Source organism: Nestor notabilis, unplaced genomic scaffold, assembly GCF_000696875.1.
Source record: "Nestor notabilis isolate BGI_N333 unplaced genomic scaffold, ASM69687v1 scaffold15774, whole genome shotgun sequence".
NCBI lineage: Eukaryota > Metazoa > Chordata > Aves > Psittaciformes > Psittacidae > Nestor > Nestor notabilis.
This window is the reverse complement of record NW_009926188.1, coordinates 17470-41791: the sequence shown is the minus strand read 5'-3', so window position 1 is coordinate 41791 and position 24322 is coordinate 17470. Positions and strand designations below refer to the sequence as shown.

Here is a 24322-nt window from a genome sequence, read left to right as displayed (position 1 = left end):
CTGAAATTAAAAGCAGACAACCCAAAAAATCTACAATGTATGTATATGCATAAATAATGACCTGAAGAAGACCTGTCACAAATAAATAATCTGTCTTTTTCCAATTCTCCTAGGTGCCACAATAAATGAATTAATGAGAATAATACGCATAGCTGGAGTCCAAAGCCAGCCTTTATTTACCACCTCACTCACTTCTTCTTTTAATAGGTGACCATTAAACTTTGGGATTGTAAACTACTGATCTCTGAGTGCTTTGCTTCTCTGGTGGAACCCTGAGTTGCTTTTTCCTTGGGCTGAGTAATGGTTTTAGTGGCATTCCGAGAGCTGTATGTGAGAAGAAAATCAGAGTGCTACTTTCAAACCATGCATTCATTAATCTGGAAGGACATCAAAAGTTAACCAACCTGGTTTGTACTGACAAATGAGTTTTTTACAAATTATTCAAAAAATGTTAAGCCCTTCACCAAACCCTTCAAGCAGATATATGAAACTGGCAATTGAAAGCTCAGACGAAATATGCAAAGATTTAGAAGACCTAAGTTTTGTGTGATTAATCAAACCTTTGTTAAAGTCTTCTGGAATTCTATTATTTGTACTGGCTGGCACAATGTGAAGCCCAATTCCTGAACATTCACAACACTCTAAGAAGTGGTCCTAAGGAGCATCAACTTCAAATTATTAGTCAAATCATTACTAGTGGCCTCTTTGAGAAAACTACAGTTGGTTTTAGCTTAATAATATTGTCCAAAATCTCATTATCTTCTGGAATCTAGGTGAATGAACCATTCCAGCTCAACCATTTTTCCTTCTGCTTAACTGTCTTCTGGGGAAATGACTTCTGATTTGCAAAATGAACACAGAACACTGCATTTTAACTACATACAGATCCCTTCAAAGGTTTTTGCCTTTTTGTTTTGAGGATTAAGTATTCTTTGGGTGAAGACATTTCCAAATCTAGACCTTGCTCATGCAGGCTGGGATGTAGCTGCAATATTACCCCACACTACACCATCAGTTCTGTACTGTATTAGTTACTCCAACTGTATAACATATGTATCAGAGTGTAATTCTGAGAAGGTTGTTTGGGTCTTTTTGGGTGGTAGAAAAGGAAAATCAGGTGGGGGTAGTATTTCACTGAAGCCATCCACTTCCCATTTTTATTGAATAAAGGAAGTAATACTTAGCTTCCTGCTGCTCAACGCTGTCAGGATTCATTGATTAATGTTTCCAAGCACAGCTGAAGAAGAAAAGTGCTATCTATTCACACCATTTTCTGATACATGAATTACCCACCAGGCCCACAAATGCTGTTTCCTTAATTCAATTGCCAAGAGTGTTCTGTGATGCAATATTACTCTGGAAGTGTTTTTAAATGGCAAGTTTTTCTGCTTAATAGCATTTCAAGGTAACGTGAGGTATGCATTTTGAGCTCAGATGGTTTTACCAGGAGAGGAACTGAAAGAAGCCTTTTGTCTCATGATGGTTTCTGGATGTGAGTTCTATGATTGTCTCTGAAAATTGGAGAACAAAGTGTTTCCTCTCCCAGTTTAACACTGCCAAGAGCCTCAGAGCACTGAATCATGTCACCAGTGTGGCTGACCTAATCTGAAAATGACTAACCAGACCTAAGCATTCAAACAGCCTGTGTGCTGGGGCTGGGGTTTCTCAATAATGTTTGAAAATGTTGCTCATGAATGACAGTGTTGTACATATTTAACTGTGTATACTTGCATTTACATATCAAAGCATTATCATTTTACTTGTCTTTCAACTCTCCATCTCCTAAGCAGCAATGTACAAGTTCCTCGACACAACAGCTTCTGTGCTTCAAGACTGTAAAGAAAGAGGGAGCAAAGTCGGTGCTTCCTGCTATGCCTTTATGTCATGTTCTCCCCTGAATGAATCAGGTACCATTCACTTTAAATGATAAGCCACAACAGACAGCTTAAAATCTACTGAATCATGTTTAAATGCAATATTAAGTTTACAGTAAAGTTGTAGAGGGGTTCTGAATTCCTCTATATCATGTTCTTTTCCCCAGACCATCACTGCGCCACTGTTTTCTGGAATGGTGCTTTCATACTGTAAAATGGCTAAGAGTTGCTAAAGTTTCCTCTGTGGTAGCTGATTGGTTTATGACCAATGCATGAGGGCACATATGCCATACACGTCAGCATTCATCTATTCAAACAGAAGCTCGGGAACAAGCCAATACATTGCACTGATGCTTCTCTCAGGGTGAAATCCCATGTTATAGCTGAGCTGAACTGACAGCTTGCTGTAGCTGGAAAAGGGGATAACCAGTGCAGCAAAGGCCTCACTGTGGGCTTGAAGAGAACAAGAAATTTGAAGAGGTGTGAGCTGTTAAGCTCATGTCAGTGCAGTGATAACCACAGGACAATAATCAAATGTCAGTACTGTTAACTATTTCATTGTACATGAGAGAGATGAAATGAAGGATCATATATCTACGTGTTTATTGTAAATAACTCCTCATTTCCAGTCTTATTCTTCACAAATGGGTGGACTCTGGAAAATTGCAACCATTTTTTCTGTTAGCCAGAAGGAGCAAAGCTCAGGAGTATGTGCTATTTGTTACACTGATGTTCTATACAGCTCCAGGCTGAGGCATCTTATTTTGGCTGTGGATGCAAATCCATTGTGAGCAGGTTCCACCTTGGAGACTCATCTGACAGGTGGGAAGGGTAGGAAGCCTTTAGACTGAGATCTTCCAATTTGATTTCAGCCCCCCTGAAGTTCATCTAATTGTAATACCAGTAATATTATGCCATCCCTTATTGTTTCTCCTTGACTGCTGAAGAAGATATTAAGCCATATTTGAGGACGTTCTCAAGCTCTATTGAGTGCACATTCCAGTGCACTTTCAGACACCACTTTATGTTTGAAAATGGATGTATCCTCTCTCAGAAAAAAAACCAAACTCAGCTGAGGAGTTAATACTTTTGTTTCAAAAATGTGCTGGTGGCTGTTGTCATGCTAAAATCACAGGCTGTGAGAAAGACTGCCTTTTTTTTTAATGTGGCTTCTGCAGTGTGTTCAACAGCTCTTGTGGATAACTATTTGCATGAGTTCCTTTGCAGTGTCACTTATTCAGTAATTTTTTCTATTTCTCAGAGTCTTTCTCACAGTAAAAGGAGAAAGAAAGATTTTAAAAACAGGAAAATTTGATTGCAAAGCCACTAAATTTTCAGGAGAATCACTGCAAACTCAGAGACAGCAATGCAGCTTAAAGGGCTTTTGATTGCTTTCAAGTAGGAAAGATTTTCAGTCTCTATTATTCTTTGTAGCAGATTTTAACCCACAGTAGAACTTTCTGTTGCCCCCAAAATGACTCAAGTTCCATGACAACCCCTGCAGAAATTTTCACACTGTAGAGAGACTGCTTTACTCTCTCAGACATAATCCTATTGTGTCTTTATTTCCTACAGTAAAAGTCTACCACAATTTTCTGGTGCATTTCCCCCCTCCCTCTGCAGATTGTGGCATATTAAACTTAGAGGTATAATGAACTGAAACAATGATCATACTACAAGCAAATGAGTAACTGTATCTTGGAATGAATATATTATATGAGTCATGGCAAGTCATTATCAAAAAGGCAGTACCGCATGCTTGGAAGAGGTCAGATACAACAAGCTGAGCTCTGCATCTGGTTTGCCCTTCCACGGAGTGCCTGTTACACTTAGCAAGGCTTGCCTAGAATGAAATGCAAGATAAAGATAGAAGTGCTTTGTACTAGGGTAGGGATTGCTAACGTACTAACAGTTTCATTTAAGGTCGCTTTATGGCTCTGAAAATGTAGCCACAACAGCACAGGACAGAGAAAATAAACCTTGCATGTCAGGTGAGTAGTAAATAGAGTACTCTAATTTTCATGGTAGAAATACATGAACTAGCTGGCCTGAACTCTTATGACTATTTCTTGAAGCCGTGATCGCAACTTTTTCAGCGTGGACATATCTTAAAGAGACTTAGTTTCCCACTCACACTCTTATCCATAATCATCATTATTCCTAGAAAACATCTTCTATTCTCATTTAAATGCACTGAGGTAAGGGTCCTTTCTGAGGTTTTATTTCTATCCTCACATAGATGGGCTAAGTCTAAATGTAAATATAACTTCATAGAAAAAGAGATGGGTGCAATTCTTTAATGAAGGAATTAGCTGGTGTTTAAATGATGTGTTAGAGTCATCCAGCTTGCAGAACAAACACTGTTGGCCAAATCCTCAACTGATAATAAATCATCACTGAATTTAACAAGCTGTCACATATATCAGTCTGGCTGTAAACTTTAAACTTGATATAGCAACTTCTGTATGCAAAGTAAGTAGATCTTTGTCCTGGAATGGGTGAGACAAAAAGAGATTTACACTGGATGTCAAAGTGCCTTGGGTAGTATTTCTTCCAGAGTAGCATTATGACACCATGTGTAATGAAGTGCAAAGGCCCCCTATTTCTCAATAAAGAAACAAATGCAGAATGTTTAATATTGTTTTATGTTTGCTCTGCATGCTGAACTTGGCCTTTTACTCTCTTCCTCAATAGAAGAAGAACAAAATAAGTTGTACTGTTTGTGCTTAAGTGGTGTTTTCCTTCTATTGTAAACAAAAATAGATCATTGACTGTAAAAGGTAGGTCGTATGACCTCTTTTTCATACGTAGCAGAGAGCACATAAGGGACACTGTGAAAATATGCTTACGATCTTACTTCTATTTGGTTAAAATCTCAGTTATACTTAGTGCTTAGCTTTAGCACAGTACTATTCTTCCTTGCATTTTCTTACTCAAAACGAAGATAAAGCAGCATAAGAAGATTCTCTACACTTTTTTCTTATGAATGATTGTATACAAAACATATCAACTTTGAGTTTTAAGTAGCATGTACCTCTGTAAGTGCATTATAAATTAAAGATGGTCTGCTTTGTGGTCATAGAGTATGTGGTCAGCTTACAAGATTGAACTTCCTTGTGTCCATGGTTCTGAAACTAGACACATTCAGACATTGTGTTTGGACCACAGCATAGTAAAATATTGATGTCACAAAGACATGCTTTGAAGATTGTATTAGGGCAATTTAGATCTCTCCTGAGAAAATTTTTTGCTTATTTTAATAATACAGAATTCTGTTTTAAGCATTTGGGGAAGAAAACCAGGTTGTTTGCATTCAGGTGTTTTTAGGATAAAAGAAGTCAGAATGATTACAGCACATAGACCCAAAGGAGCAGCAAAGAAATAGGGAAATTGAGACAAATATAAGTTCACCAGAATATGTTTTTAGGCAATGATTTTTTGTATCCAGAGCAAGATTCCAGTAAACTAGAATAGGTGGCAAGAGAAACAGGAGCACTGAAACACAGTAGGAGAGAAAATAAAAGGCAACAAAACACTAGTACGCTACTGAAAGAGAATTTACAACTTATATTAAGGAAAGAAATGAAATGAAAGCATTAACATTCAAGAAAGTTATGTATGTAGGTGAACCTGAGCAGTAACCAGGTAGCTCTGTAACTCTACTTCACGTTTATTCACCTCATACACTCTAATTCCAGCACTGATACAATACCACTAATTTCAGTTTTTTACTATTGATAAGAACCACAAAGAATCACGTGTCATTACTGACAGTGGATTTCTTGCAGCTTCCTCTGAAGCATTTGGTCATATCTATTGTGACAGGATACAAATGCAGATGCAGGACTTACACAGTCTGACATTACAAATGTTAAGCCAATAAAAGAGAGATCCGTTGCATGAACCTCTCATGGAAGAATCTTGGCCTCCCTCACCCTTTACTTTGGAGTACGCACACAACCACCTGAGGAGTCCTAGTTAGTTAAACTAGAGAAGTCTAGTTTAACTAACTCTGAAGACTAAAGTCTTCAGAGAGTTATGAAAAATATTTTTGAGTGTTTTCCACTGCTGCTTCTGTGAGGCTTGTCACAGAAGGATTGTTAGTATAGATCATGCAGCAGCAGCTTCAGTAGCATATTATGCAGCTGTACGTGGGGACAGATCTAGATATGACAATCATAAAGTGACCTCAGTCTTGCTTCTGAGCTGCCCCTTCTGCAGTTGTGAAAACTAACCAAACCACACAAAATGACATGCTAAGGAAATGTTAAGGAAAATGGTAATGCAGGTAAAGTCTGGTTACGCACAATTTTTACATGACCTTATTTCATTCAGAGTAGCTCGCTCTAGTCTTCACTGTAGTTTCTTCTGAGCTTCATACAATCAAACTCTTGGGTAGAATACACACATTGGATCAGCTTGACACCTTTAGCCTGTGATCTCTGAAGAAAAAAACTTGACACTACATCTTGCTCAGAACAGCCACCCTAATATTGAAGGAAACTTGTTTAAGAGCAGTGTTAGCTGAAAACTTCCCATCAAATGTGGGCTGCTTTTTATCTGGGAGGGAGGTTCAAGCACGAAACTAGGTTTTAACTGAGCATGTTTGCCTGGTTATTTGAAGGGGAATATCATTAATTAACCAAGACACCAAAGAGTTAAAATCCAATTACATTTTAGGTGAAAAAAAAACCAAAAACCCAAACGCCAAAAAAATCCCAAAATGTTTGGCATTGGATTCTTTTTAATATTTCCAGAAAAGTCAATTTAAAAAATAATTTTTGCCAGTAAGATTCCTCTTTATCTCCCCCATTTTTCTTCAATATTCTGTGAAATGTCCATCCTCCTTTATTTTTTTAGCAGTTGTATTAAAAAATATGGACTGTCTCTGATGCTACCAGAATCTGCCTGTATGACCCTGAGCAGGTTCTTCAGTGTTCTTCTGATATAGTTATTTACCTACAGAACTGGGACAGGTTTTTTGCCTCCCCAGAATTGGGACAGGTTTTTTGTACTTGTCGTGAGTTTATTGATGCAGCGTTTAATAATGTTTGTAAAGCATTTCATTTTTTTTCTCCAGTGGATAGCACTGAAGTAACCATTTTGGATCCCTCATTTGGCCAGCCTAATGGTTCCCTCACTGCCAACTATGACTGCATCAGTTTTTTCTTTAAAATATCTCCAAGGAGCCATTTTTAATTTCTGCCAAACTTGAATGGAATAACTTATGTCCACGCGGTTTACTTCTACCTGTCCATAATAGGAATGCTATTATTCAGAGATGTCCCTAGTTTAATTCGGATCTCACAGACCTATCTGCCTTCTCCCTCTATACAGAGACAGTTTAGCTTTCTTGAACTGCTGCTCAAGTCCCTAGTTCCATTACCAAGTCCCCAGACTGCTGTGTGGTGTCTGAAAGAACATAAACTCTAGAAATGCAAATGAACAGTATGTGGTATACATTAATTGCTGTAGCTAAACTGTACTAAAACTAAGTCAACTACACTAAAAGATGGGGATAGAAAGGCTTAGGAGTGCCACTGTCTTTGGTGCAAAAGTCTTTCCTGTTCTTAATACTGACCATGTCCATTAGCCTTAGAACAAAATTCCAGAAACTGCTCCCTAGTCACTCCATCAGCAATCTTCCACCACTCCTCAGAAAAATGCAAGAGATCACTGCCTTGTTCTAGAGTATCCTGCAGCCTCTCTTCAGCAGAAACCACATGGCCAAAAGCTTCAAGTTCACAAACACTTTCATGGGCATATTTTTAATATGTCAAATGGATCAGTTTCTCAGACCATGTGGATTTAGAGGCTATCCGTACATGCCCAGCTAAGGTTCACTAAAAAACTGCTTACATGGAAGTCACGGAAATAATGCCTGGACTTCTTGTGATCACTAAGAAAAGAAGAGCAGGAGCGGTTATTGGGGAAGCATTGTTTTAGTTGTGCTCCATAATTTTTAGCAATTAAATTCACAGCATTAAGAATAGCTTTTATGGAATAAAGTGCATATTTCCCTTTGTTCCATCCCGATCACTGATTGGTCCCAGTTAGACTCACCTACTGTTCTTGTGACCTTGGTGACGGTGAGCAGCACAAAAACACACACAGTCTTCCCAGCAATATTCATGTCGGCTCCTGCTTTCATGGCCCACCTCCAGCCTAGCTGTGGTCATGGAGAGTGTTTCTTGCCTGCCAGTGCATCCTCAGCAGCCAATGTCAGCGTTTTCTCTCCCCCTTTCCCACTCCTCTCCTCTAGCTGTGCGTGCTCCTGACTGACTGGCTCCTCAAAGCTGGAGAAGTTCCTCCTTCTGACTTCTCAGAGCACTAGGCTTCCTGTGCAGAGAGCCTAGACGAACGCTGAGGAAACAGATTGAATAAGTCTGCCTTCCGTTCATTGGCTCTCCTCAGGAGGCTGGTGATTGAAGATAAACCCCGCAGCAGAGCTCAGAGGGGGTAAAAGCAGAGGAGATTATTCAAGGCTGAGTTTAATATAAAAAAAAAATAAAAATAAAAAAAAGTCTTGGGAAGATAGAGAGAAACTTACTCTTCATAGTTGTCACTCCTACGACTACTACTACTTCTTCGTCACTTCTTAGTCACTGCCTCCAAGAAAATTCCTCCTCATGTCTCCCTTAAAAATAAGCAGTCTCAAGTCTTCTCTATAAGTGACATTTTTAATGATTCTCCCTTCAGTAGCTACTGGCAGCATAGTTCTCATCTTGAACAACCTTCCAGACCCTGGGGCAAGAAACTGACTTTTGAGGAGAAACAAAAGCCTCTTTTACATACTTTTCAGCTGAAATAATGCAGAAATTGAAGCTGCTCCACATCTTTCACTGCAAAACTGGAGGTTTTTTTCAGAATAGTGTTTTGTGGGGTTTTTTTAAACAATACTGTACCTGTTTCCCCACTTCCTCACTGATCTCGTAATTTCAGGTTCAAGATTCCTTTTCCTTTCTTAAACCACAGCATTTCCCCAGCTCAGCTGTGTGGTCCAGCAGTAGAGAAAAGGCCTCATCTGTTGAAAGCTACAAGTCATAATAAATAGCACTGAGGACAGAGACATAAGAGGTAAAGACAGAAAACAGATCAAAGAAGTTAGCAGGAAATCGAGCTGCTCAGGAGCTAGGACTGCACACTACGTCTGAACATCGGCAAGCTGTACTGATGACTGTAGTCTGATGTTCTGGTAATTTTATTTGATCAGGCTGGTGTTCCAAAATGGTCTGCGCTGGTGGCCCTATGTAAATAAGCAAAAACCAAAGCTTGATAATGATCATATAAAGAAAATGAGGTAAGACAGAAATTCAGCTTGATCGGTTTGGTCTCAGGATCATCTTATTGACTACAGTTTTGTGAGGGAGGGTGTTCTATATAGTTTTTCCCACTTGATTTTTTAAGTTCAATTTAACATTTTGACACTCCTCCACACTGTTCTGAGGTTTTCAAGATGCTATTCACAGTAACACTTTGGTTTATTTTCTGAGTATTTACCACTGATCAATGAATTAGTAATGCTTGTGATGAATAGATATAAGATCTATATTTTAGACAAGAGCATGTGGAGGAAGAAGAGGTGTTTATGTAAGTAGATATTAAGATACAAGCCTGGAGAGAGAAGTAGGCAACATGAAAGCAGTATGAGGCCTCAAATGTAAAAGAAAGTACCCAAATTTGATGCAAAGACAAGACGAAAATAAGGTGGTGTAAATGTGCAGACATGTGGCATGTTAGATGATTGCTGCATGAACGTAAAAAATAAGAAGATGCAGTGGGATAGAGGATATTTTGGAAGAGAACGAACTATCTTCTAAATAAAAAAGTTCTACTTTAAGTTGTCATAATGAAAGGTCTCTGCCATTCCTACAGGGATTCATTGGGAACCAGAAGTTAGCTGGATTCTTTTAGTAAACAAATGTTATTTCAGGTGTCATGAAGATGCTTTGGAAGAAAATTTCTGGTTCAAGCCTAGGCTTCTAGGAAAAAGCGAGGGGCTCATGAGAGAAGGTGTGGTGGGTTGACCTTGGCTGGCCATCAGGTGCCCACCAAGTCGCTCTATCATTTCCCCTCCTCAACTGGACAGGGAGAGAAAAACAGAGTGAAAGGCTCGTGGGTTGACATAAGGACAGGGGAATCACTGAACAATTACTGTCACAGGCAAAACAAGATGGCCTTTCAGGCAGTGGCATGGTTTACAGGGTATATTTCTAGCCAACTGGTGGTTGCTTCCACCACAGTGAGTATGTAGCGCTTGCCTTGGAGTGTTCAAGTCAGTTGTACAATATAGATAATCTGCCAGACCTCTCCATATTGAAAACCCAGACACCACCCTCTATTCCAGAGACATTTTCTTCGTGTGGCTTGCTTGTTTACAGCATATGTTTCACATTCATGAGTGACCAGTGTGGTGGCCTACATGGTCAGGTCCACCCCTTGATCATTAGCCCATCTGTATGCTGCATCTTTACCTAGAAGTCCCCATGTTTCATAGACCCATTGAGCTACAGATAGCTCACCCTTACACTCCCATTGCAGGTCCACCTGATCTACTTCAAATTTGACAGCCTCGTCTGCCTATTCATTATTTTGATGTTCTTCAGTGGTATGGCTTTTGTGCATGTGAGCATGACACACCTTTGGAGCAGTGCTTTCTACCAGGGCAGTGATGTCTTGCCGCAGTGGACCAGCCCAGATGGATTTATGCCTGTGCTTCCACTGCTGTAGCCACCCCCATAGGGCAATAGTCACCATCCATGTGTCACAGCTGGGCACTTTTCTTGTTCAGCAATCTCTCAGGCTATTTGGATGGCTTTCACTTCTGCAAACTGACTTGACTCACCTTCTCCTTCAGTGGCTTCAGCGGCTTCAGCAACTTGCCATATGGGACTCAACACATCAGCTCTCCACTTCTGATGCTTCCCTACAACACAACAAAGGCGTTATGCTCAGTAAACAGAGCATAACACCTTTCATCTTCTGATAACTCATTATACAGTTGTGCCTCTTGGGCACAAGCCGCCTTCTCAGGCAATGCTCTGAAAGCTCTGCCTTCTGGCCAATCCATGGTCTTTTCCAGGATTCGTGGGTGGCTGGGTTTCCCCAGTCAAGCCTCCTCTGTGATCAGCCCTACCCACATAGCACTGCTTGCATGATGTGTAGAGGGGATGTTTTCTTTGAACATCCAGTGTAGCATGGGCAACAGCAGTGCCAAGAGGAGAAGTACTTCTGTACCAACAACTTGTGAAGTTGCTTGAACCCTCTTATATGTTGCTGAGTATCTCTTTTTCAGTCAGTGTGTTGTGGCCTTCTGATCCTTGATACCCCAGCTCCAAAACATGGTGGTCAACGTTGGGTTTCTCCTGATGTTTTCTACCAGAGAGTCCAGGTGAGATCATGCTCTTTGGCTGCAGTGTAGAGCATATTTAGCACAGCTGAGTCATTTGCTATCTCATGAGTCTTATCCTGTCTGATCTACTCAAAGACTTGTTGCCCAAGGCTCCACTCAAAATAGTTCTTCTTTCAGGTTACTTAATAGAGAGGGTTCACAAGCTGATTAACCTGGAATATGCATTCTTCCAAATCCCACAGGGCCTAGGAAAGATCATGTTTCTTTCTTGTTAGCTGGTGGAGACATAATTGCTATCTTGTTGATCATATCTATAGTTACATGGCAACATCTAGAAATCTGAGGACAACTGAGTCTGAGAAGTACTGCAACAGTTACTTCTACCTTGTGAAAAATCTGCTATGGGCAACAAAACTTGAGAAGTGAGATAGGAGAAGTCTGTGGCAGGACATGACGTGACATAAATTTATGTTTATGAAAACATAAATTTACCACAACAAGTCTTGTGTACTTTATTTCTTATTCACTGGAGCCGCCTTCTCAGTTACACATTGAGAGCCAGGATCCCATGGCAGAAGAACTGATTCTGACAAAGGCCAGAGTGGGACAGAGGACAACTTAGATAGACAGAGAAATAATGCATGTAGAGGAGGGAAAGTTGTCAGAGTTTGCTGGCTACATCAGTCAGAAATGTAGTGTGAATCTCATGGAAGGGAGGAGGAAGAGAGGGATGAACTGATTGTGATAGCTGAAGCTGAAGCTTGGGATGTAGCTGAGGATGAAGATGTTGCCAACAAGGTGCAACTAAAGATACACTTTCAATAAATGTGTGTTTCCACACAGCAGCAGAGAAAACTCAAGCGTTGTTTATTTAAGGTGCTATGCGGAGCCATCACAGCCTTCCCGGAGACTGAACTTTCCCTGTCTTCTGTGTTGTGAGAGCACAGATCTGGGCTTTGCCTGTGGTTTTCAGTGTGGGTTATTGCAGAACTATTTTATGTTAACGATCATAATGTCATCAGATATTATTTGACAAAGGCAGAGTCTGTGATCTGCTCTGTTTGAAGTGGTTTTACTCAGCCTTAAAGTCTTTGCTGACAGCAGATTCCATACTAATAACTTGTTCAACAAGAAGTGCATGAACTGAAAAACAGGATTTCAATTATCAACGTGCAGACAGAAATCAAATTAATTTCCAGTGATGACATGAATATCAGAGTGCTGGAACCTCAGCTGGTATAAACTTTTAGGCTGTCCCAGTTCTAATGACTTCTCATGGAGCTACCATGACTTTTCTCCATGTGAGAATTCTCCCTGCTGTCTATGTCAGCTGAGGATCCTAAATCTTCAGACCATACAGATGGCTCAACAGGCTGCACATAAATGAATAAATCAAATTAGCTCTGAAGCTGTGAATGGTTCTGGAAAAACATCATGTTTCTCCATGTATTGACAGATCTGTTTTCATCACTAAGTGCTCGCCCCAGCAATGAAGTACAACAGTTTTGTCTGGCAACTTGTCAAGGAAGTGAAATTGAGGCTGGATTACCCTGTACAATGGCCTTGTCCAATGTATAGGGCATTAAAACTACTTTAATTCTGTCAGAGATAGCAGTGTGTCACACTTGTCAGTGGACTTCCTGCCTTTTGATGACCTTAGAGCCTAGAACTTGTTACATTTATAATAAAGGAAAAATAATTTCATAAGTTTTATTTGCATATTCTGTAACAAAATACAGTAATTTTGCATATGGGGTATATGAAAGAGACCAAAAATGTTGGGTAGCATCACTTGTGTGGACAGATGCAAAACTTCTCCTATATCTACCCCACTGGGGCACTTCACTCTCACTGGCTGTTCCTCTGATTATTCCAGTAATTAACTCTTAACAGAGTTCATCCAGTCTGCCTGGAATATGATTGACAGGTCTGCCCCAAATTTGATTGAATGGTTGCAATTGTAGACTCTGTAATTCTGGCTCTTCCTTTCCATGTGCAGTGATCATTTCCCAGCCCATTGGTCCCCTCATCCCCTAGTAGAATGGCATAAGGCAGTTGGCTAGTTATGGAGATAAATGTATAAGCTTTGTGGCAGTGAAGTGACATAGCATGCTTATAAAGCTGCTTCCTGGCTGTTCTGTGGTTCGGTGTTGTTTATTCCTGGAAACACCTACACGCCTGAAAGTCTTGATGAGAAGACAGTTTCTTTCACACAACTCCTACTGGAGGATAGGTAAGGCTGAGGTGAAGCCCACATTCCCAGAGTCCCTCTCCCTTCAGGGAAGCTTCCTGTCTCAATAGTTTCCGCGGGCCATGTCCCTGCTACGCAGTTGCTGACAGTGCAGAGCTCCCTGAGCTCGCTTTGAACTAGCTTCAAAACTAGAAGTTGTACAGTCAAGTCAGCACAGCACTGCACCTAGACAGAGCACAACAACTGGTTCATGCAACTAACCGGTACCCCGTTGGATGAATGATTCCACCCAGTGCGATGTAATGATGTATCAGCTTACTTGAAGCTAGTTCTGAGGCCACTGACGTACGCAGAAGGCACACAGTACCTGCTGGTATGAAATGTTATGGCTATCTTGAAATCAGCATTAAGATCACTAAAATACATGATGTTCACCTGCCCCAAACTCCTGAACAGGCTACAATGCCTAGGAGCTTCACCTTGTGCTTACATTGTAGTTACCTTCCAGCCTACCTCCCAGCAAAGCTTCCCTGAGCACCACTCGGGGTGCAGACTGGACTAGCTTGGAGAAGGGCTCTGAGGGTGGATGACTGAAAACTGGGGAGGAAGTGACTCAGAGGACCGGATGAAGTGAGGCAGATGTTTGGTGAGAGGAAAGGAGCAGGAACCTCCTGGGACTCCTAGCTCCCCTCTATGCTGGAGATCCAAAGCACTGGAGTCAGACCCTCTTTTCCTTGGTCAGGAGGTTGCACAGAAAGAAGTAATTGTTAAGGCTCTGCCTGAACAATAGGAAGATGATGTTTCACTTCTCTTGATTCCTTAAAAAGCTGAAATCCTTGGCTTGAAGAATGAACATGGTATCTTCACTTGACAGCAAAACCTGGAGCTATTTTCTTATGAAGATGCTTCCTAGCAATCTCCCCACTGAGGGTGGACAAGCTAAGGATATGAAGGAGGAAGTTCTGCATTTGAATACCATTTGCAGCACTTATAATGATGTGGCCTGGAAATCTGCTGGCTCTGTTCTGCACTACCCAGCATGTCATGCTCTGTTTATATATTCACAGTGTGGCTGCACAGAATACTAAGGTTGTATTTGATATATCCTCTATTACTGCAAGTAGCTGGAGTAAGGAAGCATGAGAAATCTGTGGGAAATTCTTCCCTGACATGTATCAGCGGAGTTAGTGGAAAGAATCTGTTGTATAGAGACATTTGTGGGGTGTAAAGGCGTTGATTTCAGTTTCTACAGCAGATGCTCCACACATAAGCAGAAGCAGATTATTCTGCCTGATTTGGGGTTTGGACAGTTATTTGTGTCTTATTTTGCTTAGTAAACAGCAGTGAGTCCGAGAGAAGATGATTCTTATAGAATGGACATTTCTAGTGAAGAAGTCAAAGGCCAGCATCAGATCATTCACAGAAAGGTGCAAGATACTTTCTAAGCTTCTGGAGATAGGTATTGCTTTAAATGACAGTACATAAAGCTTAATATCTGTATCAGTACTGCATCTGCATTTTTCTAATTTCTAAAGTTTCCACAGTTCATGATTATTTAATGTGTTACGGAGTCTTGCTTTCTTACTTCAGCAATATCTGGCGATAAGGATGTTTGTAGCCCATTTATGCAGTGAAATAAAGTTACTTCCATTTCTTGCCTTGAAGTTGGTATGAGGTGAGGTGAGGCATCCTGCTGCTTTTGCATTGTGGGGATTGAAGGAAATAGAAACTAATTTCTACTACTACTAATAGTAGTAGTGATAATCATCATCGTCATCTATCCAAGCTTGAATCCTGTCTTTTTGCCTTTCTTCTAAGAACTCTGGTTTCTCTCTCTTTCTATTCAGACTGCATTTAACATGACCTGAAGAAAAAACAGAAGGAAGAGAAGCATATGATTCAAGTCTGAAATATCTGATGGTGGTGGGATTTGCTAATATATGACCAGATTTTTTAGGCTGCTCTCAAATGATAGACTGCACTTTAGGAGGGATTTTGGTGCAAAACTGATTTCCATCACATTTGGAGAAAGATACAGAACTCAAAGTGTTGCCAGGACTGAATGTTTCCTCTAACTTTAAAAAGCTGCACTCCTTCCAAAGTGTGCTCAAGGCATACAATAACTAGCCTTAAATGTGTGGGTGTCTATTGCTCTTGTTACTGTCTATAGACAACACCAGTCAATCATGGTTCATTTATGTGCAGGAAGGTCACAATACAGACTAAAAATATATGCTAAGTTCATTGTCATTTTCTGCGTCAAGAGGGCTTCCCAAAGACAGCTATAGTTTCACAGAGAATTAGCAAAACTTCAAGTAATTTAAAAAGAAAGGACATTTAAAATCATTATTTTCAGCATCTTACTTTTGGACACTAGACAGGAAACCTCTCTCAGCTCCTCTGGTTTATCGGTACAGCCTGCCTTCTCAGCGAAGTTCAGTTTACCACAGAGACATCCACAGGAATCTCACGGCTCAAGATCATTCTTAAACTGCATAAATTACATTAAGATCCACCGTTACATTCATACATTAGTAATACAGTCATAAAGGCATGAAATTAGTTTTGGGTTTGGTTTTTTTTTTCTGTAGAAGAAAAAGCTGTCAGGAATCCATGCTAAACCTGCGTTGTATGAAGTCTTCTGGACAGAGATTAGTGGAACTTCAGGGGACAGGAGGTGGAGGCAGAAATTTCTCCTCCAGTCTCATTAACCCTTTCCCATAGTCCATGTGATCTGATGTCACAAGTGGGGTGAGGGGGTTGCAGGACTTTTTCCTAGGGCACTTATCTCCACAGCCAAAGTAAGTAGTGTAGAAGTTGCTGTGATTCCCTTCTTCTCTCTGACTCCCTCTCCCTGGCTGCTCCCCTCTACTCCTGTGACCCACTGCCATGACAGGTCCATTCTCGTACATTGCTTGGGAAGTGCCACCGGGTGGGTCATAGGAGTCTTCACCTTCCTCTGCACTGGTGGATCAGAGAAGACATGAGAGAGAGAGATGGCATCCCATTTCACAAAATAGGATGTTGAGATGAAAGGAGAGACAAGAGAGGCTGAGTGGAGCACACAGCGAGGCACAGTGTGCAGAGCAGGGCACCAAAACAGTATTATATGTACTATGTGACACTACATCAATGTCAGTGACTAGTAGCTGCAACCAGCACATGGTTGTACTGTGCACCTGTTTCCTAACAGCATCGAGTGCAGCTTTGTCTAATCTGGCTAAGCGGTGGTACTAGAAAGCGGAAAGAAAGCTTTTCTTTTTAGGTTCACCACCATCAAATTGACTAAAAGCATTCAGTGATATATCTTGTCCTGAAAAGCCAAACTTTTCAAGCTAAATGCGGACAAAGTCATTAGTTCCAGTGAAATTTTGCCTCAAGAATCAAAGCACCTTCTGTGAAATAAACTGACAGGTTATCTCAATGTGCACACATTCATTTCCTCAACCATATCAAGAAATCCCTTTTCCAAAGATCTAATCCTTTGGTTAGACAGCTATTACTAGTATATAAACAAAATAGTAAATTGAAATAGGGGAGGTTAAAAATGCGATCTGATCACCACATGCAAATATGTGCACAGGGGAAAAGTGCAGGTGGTGAAGGACTTTTCAGTGAAAAGTGATGCAACACCCACCAGACTACAGCCAGTCAAATTCAAACTATAAATCAGGCACGTACTTTTAACAGTGAGCATGATTAAGTGTTGGAACAAACTACTGTAGGAAGTGATGATTCCCATACCTCACTTCCTTCAGGTAAAGACTAGATGCCTTCTTAGAAAAAGTACTTTACTGGAGGCTGAGCTATCTCACCACAGAGAATGAGTACTAGTAGTACCTCTAGTGAGATGAAAGACAGGGTACACATGAAATTTGAAACACCCTCTATTCATACCTATTTGCTTCTCCCAGGATCGATCTTACATACTAAGTGAATTGTGTAGCAGTGATGAACCTAATCAGTAGGTGATTAAGGGAAGTTATGGGTTGTCACCTTTAGGCTTTTATCCTGCTCTACTCTTGATTTTTCCATTGAAAGAAAGATAGCTATACTGGAGAAAGGAGATTATATTGAAAAATAAATACCAGATTCAAAATTTCTTCAAGGCCATGAAAAATCTGAATGAGGGTACAACCTCTGGATTTTGTACCATGCTTTACCTTATCTCATTTCTGTGTGTCTCCTTCCAAAGGGTACTGATAAAAACTTCGGCAATCACTAGAACCTGAAATGGAGGAGGGTTACCTCTGTTTCAGCTGCATGTATCTTTGTTGTGGTTTAAGCCCAGCCGGTAACTTGGAACCACTCAGCCGCTCGCTCACTCCCCCCCCCTTTTGCCTCTCCCCGCTCCCGGAGGGATGGGGAGGAGAACTGGAGGAATGTAACTCCCACGGGTTGAGATAACAGCACTCCAGTAACTAAAGTATAATACAAACCACTGCTGCTACCAATAATAATGATAAGAGGAATAACAAGGGAAAAGGACACAACCGCTCACCACCCGCCGACCGATACCCAGCCCGACCCGAGCAGCGATCTGGGCCTTCCGGGTAACTCCCCCCAGGTTCTATACTGGGCATGACGTGCTGTGGTATGGAATACCCCTTTGGCCAGTTTGGGTCAGGTGTCCTGCCTCTGCTTCCTCCTGGCTTCCCCTCCTCCCTGGCAGAGCATGAAACTGAGAGAAGTCCTTGGTCAGAGTAAACATTACTTAGCAACAACTAAAAACATCGGTGTTATCAGCGTTGTTCCCAGACTGAAAGTCAAAAACACAGCACTGCACCAGCTACTAAGAAGGAGAAAAAATGACTGCTGTAGCTGAATCCAGGACAATCTTACACTCTGAAGAAAATATTTTTCCGAGAAAGAAGGCTTTCCTAGTAAAGGATCTATGTTGTGACTCAAATCACACTGAAGTGATCTCCAGATTGGGCTGCCAGCCACAAATTTGGGAGATTTGGAAATACTTCATATTATCCAGATTACTGCTATGCTGCATTTACCTCTAATCAACTCCTGTGCCACTAACTTCAGGAAAAAATACAAAATTTATATTTAATAAAGGAAAATCCTGATCTAGTTGAAAAATATTTGGCATTTGAAGAGTTCCCCACAATGAAATTTTTCCTTAGATTTATGTACTGAGTGTATGTAGCAAGGTTTGGCAGTGGAGTAGTAGACTCACTGTAGACACAGCTGAGCCCACCAGCAAAGCTCGTGGTGCCTCTGTGAAAAAAAAAAAAAGGCAGAAACCACCAAATTAGAAACAAAAAGAGTAAGAAACAGCAAAGGAAACACCAAGGTCAGAAGAAGGGGTGGGAGGCTGCATAGCACGAGAGTAGATACTTCACTTTCAGCCCATGGAGGAGCTGTGTGGAGCAAAGGAAGCGTGTGAAGAGGAAGAGCATCAAAGAGGAACTGCTTTGTACTGACTAACCCTTCATCCCCTCCTATGCCTCTGGAGAGGGTAGAGGACCTGGGATTAGGTTTACCATAGAAAAGGGAAGAGGAAATTTTCTTAATGTTTGTCTTCTTGTTTCCCACAACCCAAATCACTAATTAAATGCTTTTAAGATGCCCCAATTCAAGTTTCTTTTGCCCATGAGGGTAATTACTAAGCAATCTCTTTGTTTTCATCTTGACCCATGAGTTTTCTCATTCCTATTCTTCATATTTTCTCCTTCTCTATTGCCACAGGTGCCTGTAGTAAGTGAGTAGCTGTGTGGGCATTTGGTTGTTAGCCAAGTCTAGTCCTTCACAGTTGTGTTCATTCAGTTAGTTTGTTTAAGTAAGATGTGCAAATCCAAAAGAATCTCTAGCATAACTCCAGAAAGGTCAGTTTATTCATCAAGCCTTGATTTTGGTAGATAACCTCAATGTTTCTAATGTGTAGGATGGCATTGCCTGATTTCAGGGCACATTCCTGGAAAGTGGCTGTTCTTGCCACTTTCTGAGGAAGGCAAGACACTTGATCTGAGGGGTTCAGGATAGGCTGGAGGTAAAGATCTCTCTTCCAGCTTTGCTACTGGCTCATTCTATCACCTTCATATTTTATAAGTGAATTGTAAAACCTGCTTCTGTCATAGAGAAACTCAGTCTTCAAAGCTACATATGTTCTATACATACAGTGCTTATATTATGATTGGGATGCATATATTGGAAACAGAACAAATGGGCTTCTCCCATGCAAGGAGACTTGCGAAACAGTTCAGTTTTTCTGATACTAATATATGACTAGGGATCAGGCCAGCTTGCTACACCAGGACAAACAAGGCCTGTCTGACACAGGAAAATACCAGCCTACAGTTGTTAGCGACATTTAACTATGAGGATGGTGGGAGTTGAGGTGGGTGTAGGACATCTATATGAGCTGGAAAATACGACCTCAACTTGCTGGCCACAAATCATATGACTTCAAAAGATAGGCACTTGCTTGGGTGGTTTCACGCTGTAACAACAGACATAGAGTCATGCTATCCTCCAGATGGTATTATGGAACCAAGCCTTGGCAGAGAACCATATGACTCCAGCTGTGGCAGAAGAATTCTAAGTACCACTTAATCTGGGAACTTGACAATACTGAGAACACTTCAGGTGAAGAAAAGAACATGGCAAAATTCTGTTAGTTACAATAAAAATGGCTTTTGTTTTAATCAGGTCAGAATTTCTAAACTAGATTGGTGATTACAAATGATGACATTTGCAATTTGCATTTCTCCAGTACTTGGAAGCTTGTCTGAACAGTAGTAAGAAAGAGTCAGAAGCTCAGAAATTGTCATTTGGGGACTAGCAATGACATGCACCCTCATGCTGCTCTGTTCTTTCTTTAGAAACTGCTGTAACTGCTCTTTGAGATGAAAGTGCTGAAAGTAGAATGAAACAGCACTAAAATCCAGGAAATGCTGCAACTTGAATTTTTATGAGGCAGAAGGTGGTTTTGAGCAGAGCGTTCTAAGCTTCCCACTTTGGGATGGCTTTCTGAACCTTGTGCACTTTGATTATGATGGCATCTTATAACTGGAGCCCTGTAAAGGGTAACTGCTTACCCTGATAAGCTATAAATACCAGCAGCAGCTTACTAATGAGTTTGTCATATTGTCAAAGAGTGTGCGGCAAGAGTACGGCAGCTTTTCTTCTCCCGTCATCACTTTGTTGTGATCCAAATAACTGCCTAAACTTAGTACAACTTCAGATTAACTTCAGATTGGGATACATATATTGTTTATGTCATTATCTAAACCAGCTGAAGTTTCACAGCTTTTTTTTGCCAAGCATGATTCCTTCATGCTCTCCATAAGATAGAATGACTGCGTATCAAATGTCACATACAGTTAATACCTTGAAATGACAAAAGCTTTTTAGCACCTATTAATGTTTGATTTCTATGAGAATCACAGATGTTTAAGTCCAGAAGATCAGAACAAGCAGAAAAGGCAATGGAGAACACTTAGAAACACGTAGGTCAGCCCAGGCTCTGCGCCCCACAGATACCCCAAATCTTTTCTCAGGTACTGTCTTGATGAGTAAATATAACAATCCTAAAACTCAAATCACGAAACCACCTTAAAAATAACTGTTCTTCAGAAAGCTGAAGTAACTAAGATTTCTTGCATTGCTATCCACATTCAGCATGAACATTTTTTCTGATAGCATTGGCCAACCATACCATTCGTGCGAAGAATTACGCAAGGTTACCAGCTGCCTTTTCTCCCTAGTTGGGTTTCTCTGCTGATAAATGTGTCACGAGGACCTGTTTCACCAGAAATACTGACAGACCAGAAATTACTTCAGAAGGAACATCTCATCTACATTGCACGGTTCTTCTACTTACATTCCACCCTATTTTTCAGTTATTCTAGTACTAGAATCTAAGAAATGGGTGTTATGTTTCTTCTAGAGGAGAAAACTGTCTCTTTTTCTCCATTCTATCCCATGGGTTTTGCTAGAATTCACAGTGAATGGTTTTTAATCTCTTTCCTAGCAGTCTCAAAATGGTGGGGGTTTTTTCTCATTGTTTCTTCTCAGTGTGCACAAGATGAGGCAGTTGGGGTAATGTGCATTTGTCTTGTGGGTGACTTCAGTAGATGAAATAAACCCACTCTAATCGCCCTTTTCATCTCCACCTTGTGGTCAAACCAGATGATGGTGCCGTCTTTCAGACATACATTTTAGGATAGAATAAAATACTTTATTCAACTTAAAGCCAGAGATTTTATTTGTTCAAAGGAGTAGCATTTGTAAGGGAGGTTGAAGTATTTTTCAAGGTCTATTTTCTGTGAAACCTTAGGAGAAAGCATGTACTACTGTATAATGTTTACCCAATGTAATTGCTTGAATAGGTGTGGTATAATAGTCATCATTATATGTAGGTTTATTTTAAAATATTTACATTGAAAAGTTTTATGAGAATTTTTTTATCCATTTTGATATTCACCTGCATGTAGAATCTTCACTCCTGTGAAGATTCACCTTTGTCTAAGAAAGTTAAGTTCATTCTTCTGTACATCTAAGAACCAGAAATAGGAGAAAAAACAAATTAATGATATTTTCTCATTAAATCTAGAGATACAAGAATTTAAGCATCATAAGAATTGCTGCCTGAACCCCATGGCATAAAACCTGAAATAAGCAGAACTGAATGTGATATGGGGAACATTTTCTCTGATGTTCTTGATAGCTGTGATTTAACTCATAGTTTTCAAATGCAAGATTGGATTTGTAGTTGCCTCTCAATGCGGTGTGTATGAAAGGGCCAGTTCTACAGAATACAGGCACAGATTCTACTGTTCTTCTACTGTGCTTTCTATATGTAATACTTCCTATAGTACATATAGGAAGGAGTTCCACAGTTAAATATTTTTCATGGTGGAACAGGCTACCCACCTGCAAAAGCTGAGACTCACTGCGTCAGAGAGTTGTTTGTGCTTGCCCTGTCTGCTAACATGTTAACAGATGTAAGCAAATTACTTAATAGGAAAAAGTTCACATGCATGAGTGGAAATACCACATACAGTAAAAATAAACAAGGCCCAACCAGCCTACTGATGGAAAGAGAGATAGCAGTAAGTGAAGATTAGGCATGCACTACTTATTTTTGCTTAGTTATTGCACTAGCTGCATTATGGAGATTTGCAATCTTATCCTGAAGATTTTGCCCTGGAGGACGCCCGCCCACCGCTGAGATCGTCCCAGCTAAGAGATCTTTTTGCACTGTTGGTCAGACTACAGCTTCTACATTTTAAATTCCTTTTGCACAGAGACAAACAGGGCTCTCTCCAGGCTGATTACTACCCAAGGAATGAACAAACTGAAGCAAGAAACAATTTTGGTTGTGAATAAAAGTATGGATGCTGACAAAGCCTATATGAAGCCCCAGCATTATGTTCAGTTTAAGCACACTCGTCTGGAGCAAGGCTCTTCTCAGTGGCAGCTATAAGCAGCTACACACACAGTGAATAGATATGAGTAGCTATACACACAGCCTATTCTACAGTCCTACAAGAAGCAACCCATTTTGTGGCTAATACACTGATGCAGGACTAGCGTAGATAGTATCTCCTCTGTTTCTGCAGCTGTATCTACATTAGAGTCCCCAAGAGTGACTGTGCTGTGTGTAACTATACGTGCAGCAACTAAGGCTCAAGTAACCAGCAATTGAAATCCACTTCTAGGTAGACTTATGAAACTTATTGCTGTGCAGCTAGTTCGCTATGTACAGAGATTAGGTTCCTACTGTCAGGGTGCACTAACAAGCCTTAATAGCCCTGACTGGCCTCTCCTGGGCCCCCACCCAAGCTCTCTGCCCATAGGCCCAGAAGCACCATGTAAGCCCAGGTGTAGGCTCTTGCTTCCTTCTTGAGCTGCCTTGTAGGAGAGCTCATCTGTGAGCTGGTTACACCTATGCCTTGCTCTAGATTGATTTCTTAGTTTGACCCCAGGAATGTCTTATGGCTGTGAAGATGCCTCATGGCTGCTGTCCTGTGTTACCTTCACCTGACTTTGACTTGTGGATTGACTTCCCAGCATGACCTTGGACCAGCCTTACCACCATGAACTTGCCTCATGACCTGGACTGGGCTACTGTCCCCAGGACCGCCCTGCTTTTCTCTGATAGAAGAGTGGTGAGAGGGTAATTTTGGTCATACCCCTGCTAGTCATTCCACCTGACCCATGGGCATTCCTCAGCCCCAGACTGCTGCTGTTCCATTTACAGCCAGTGTGGTGTTTCTACCTTGTGCTAGATAAAAGATCAATAAGGCAGAGAGAGCCCTTGCTGTAGTTCACCTTAAGTCTTAGACCAGCGTAGGTGGGAGAGGATGTTATTTTTTACTTACTAGAATGTTATTAGCTATATAAATGTCATCCTGAATTGTGCTGGCAAGGATACTCCATTTGTTATTAACTCCTTGTTATTGCACGTATTCCTGTAGTAGAAATTCTGCATTTTGATCTTGTTGTAAATAGGAACTAACTCTGACTCCACTACTGTTATTAGGTTTGCAATTTCATTACTGAGGGAAATCTGGATGAAGGCATATCTGCAAACTCTGATAGGTACCTCATAGCCTTATGTCTGTCTTGCTAAGTTGGGCACTATAAAAATCTTTATTTTAATGGTGTTTAAATCATCAGCACCAGATGGGATAAGAGACAGTGATCTAAACTGCTTGCCTATGTCATGATTTCTTCAGAATATCTTTTTATTCTAAAGAAAAAGGTATCTAAAACACTGATCATAATAGGAGAAAAATTTCCATCTGCTCTTATAATTATGTGTCTGAACGAGATGTTAAAGTTCCTATATAACAGTGACATTGAGTGGTGACACTATTTGCTTTTAAATATCATATTCAGCAAGACTTGTAGTAGTTTCAGCACTGAGCAGAAGAGACAAAGGGATGC

At 40.7% G+C, this 24322-nt stretch overlaps 1 protein-coding gene across 1 annotated transcript in view; it reads right to left on the bottom strand.

Moving 5' to 3' along the window:
* The window catches only part of LOC104404884 (cell surface glycoprotein CD200 receptor 1-A-like), a 13972-nt gene extending 5947 nt beyond the window's left edge, over positions 1 to 8025 (bottom strand). The window contains exon 1 of the mRNA XM_010013418.1: positions 7938 to 8025. Within this exon, the coding sequence (XP_010011720.1) occupies positions 7938 to 8025 (88 nt within the window). The remainder of the gene's footprint in view (positions 1 to 7937) is intronic.
* Between the last annotated feature and the right edge of the window lie 16297 nt (positions 8026 to 24322).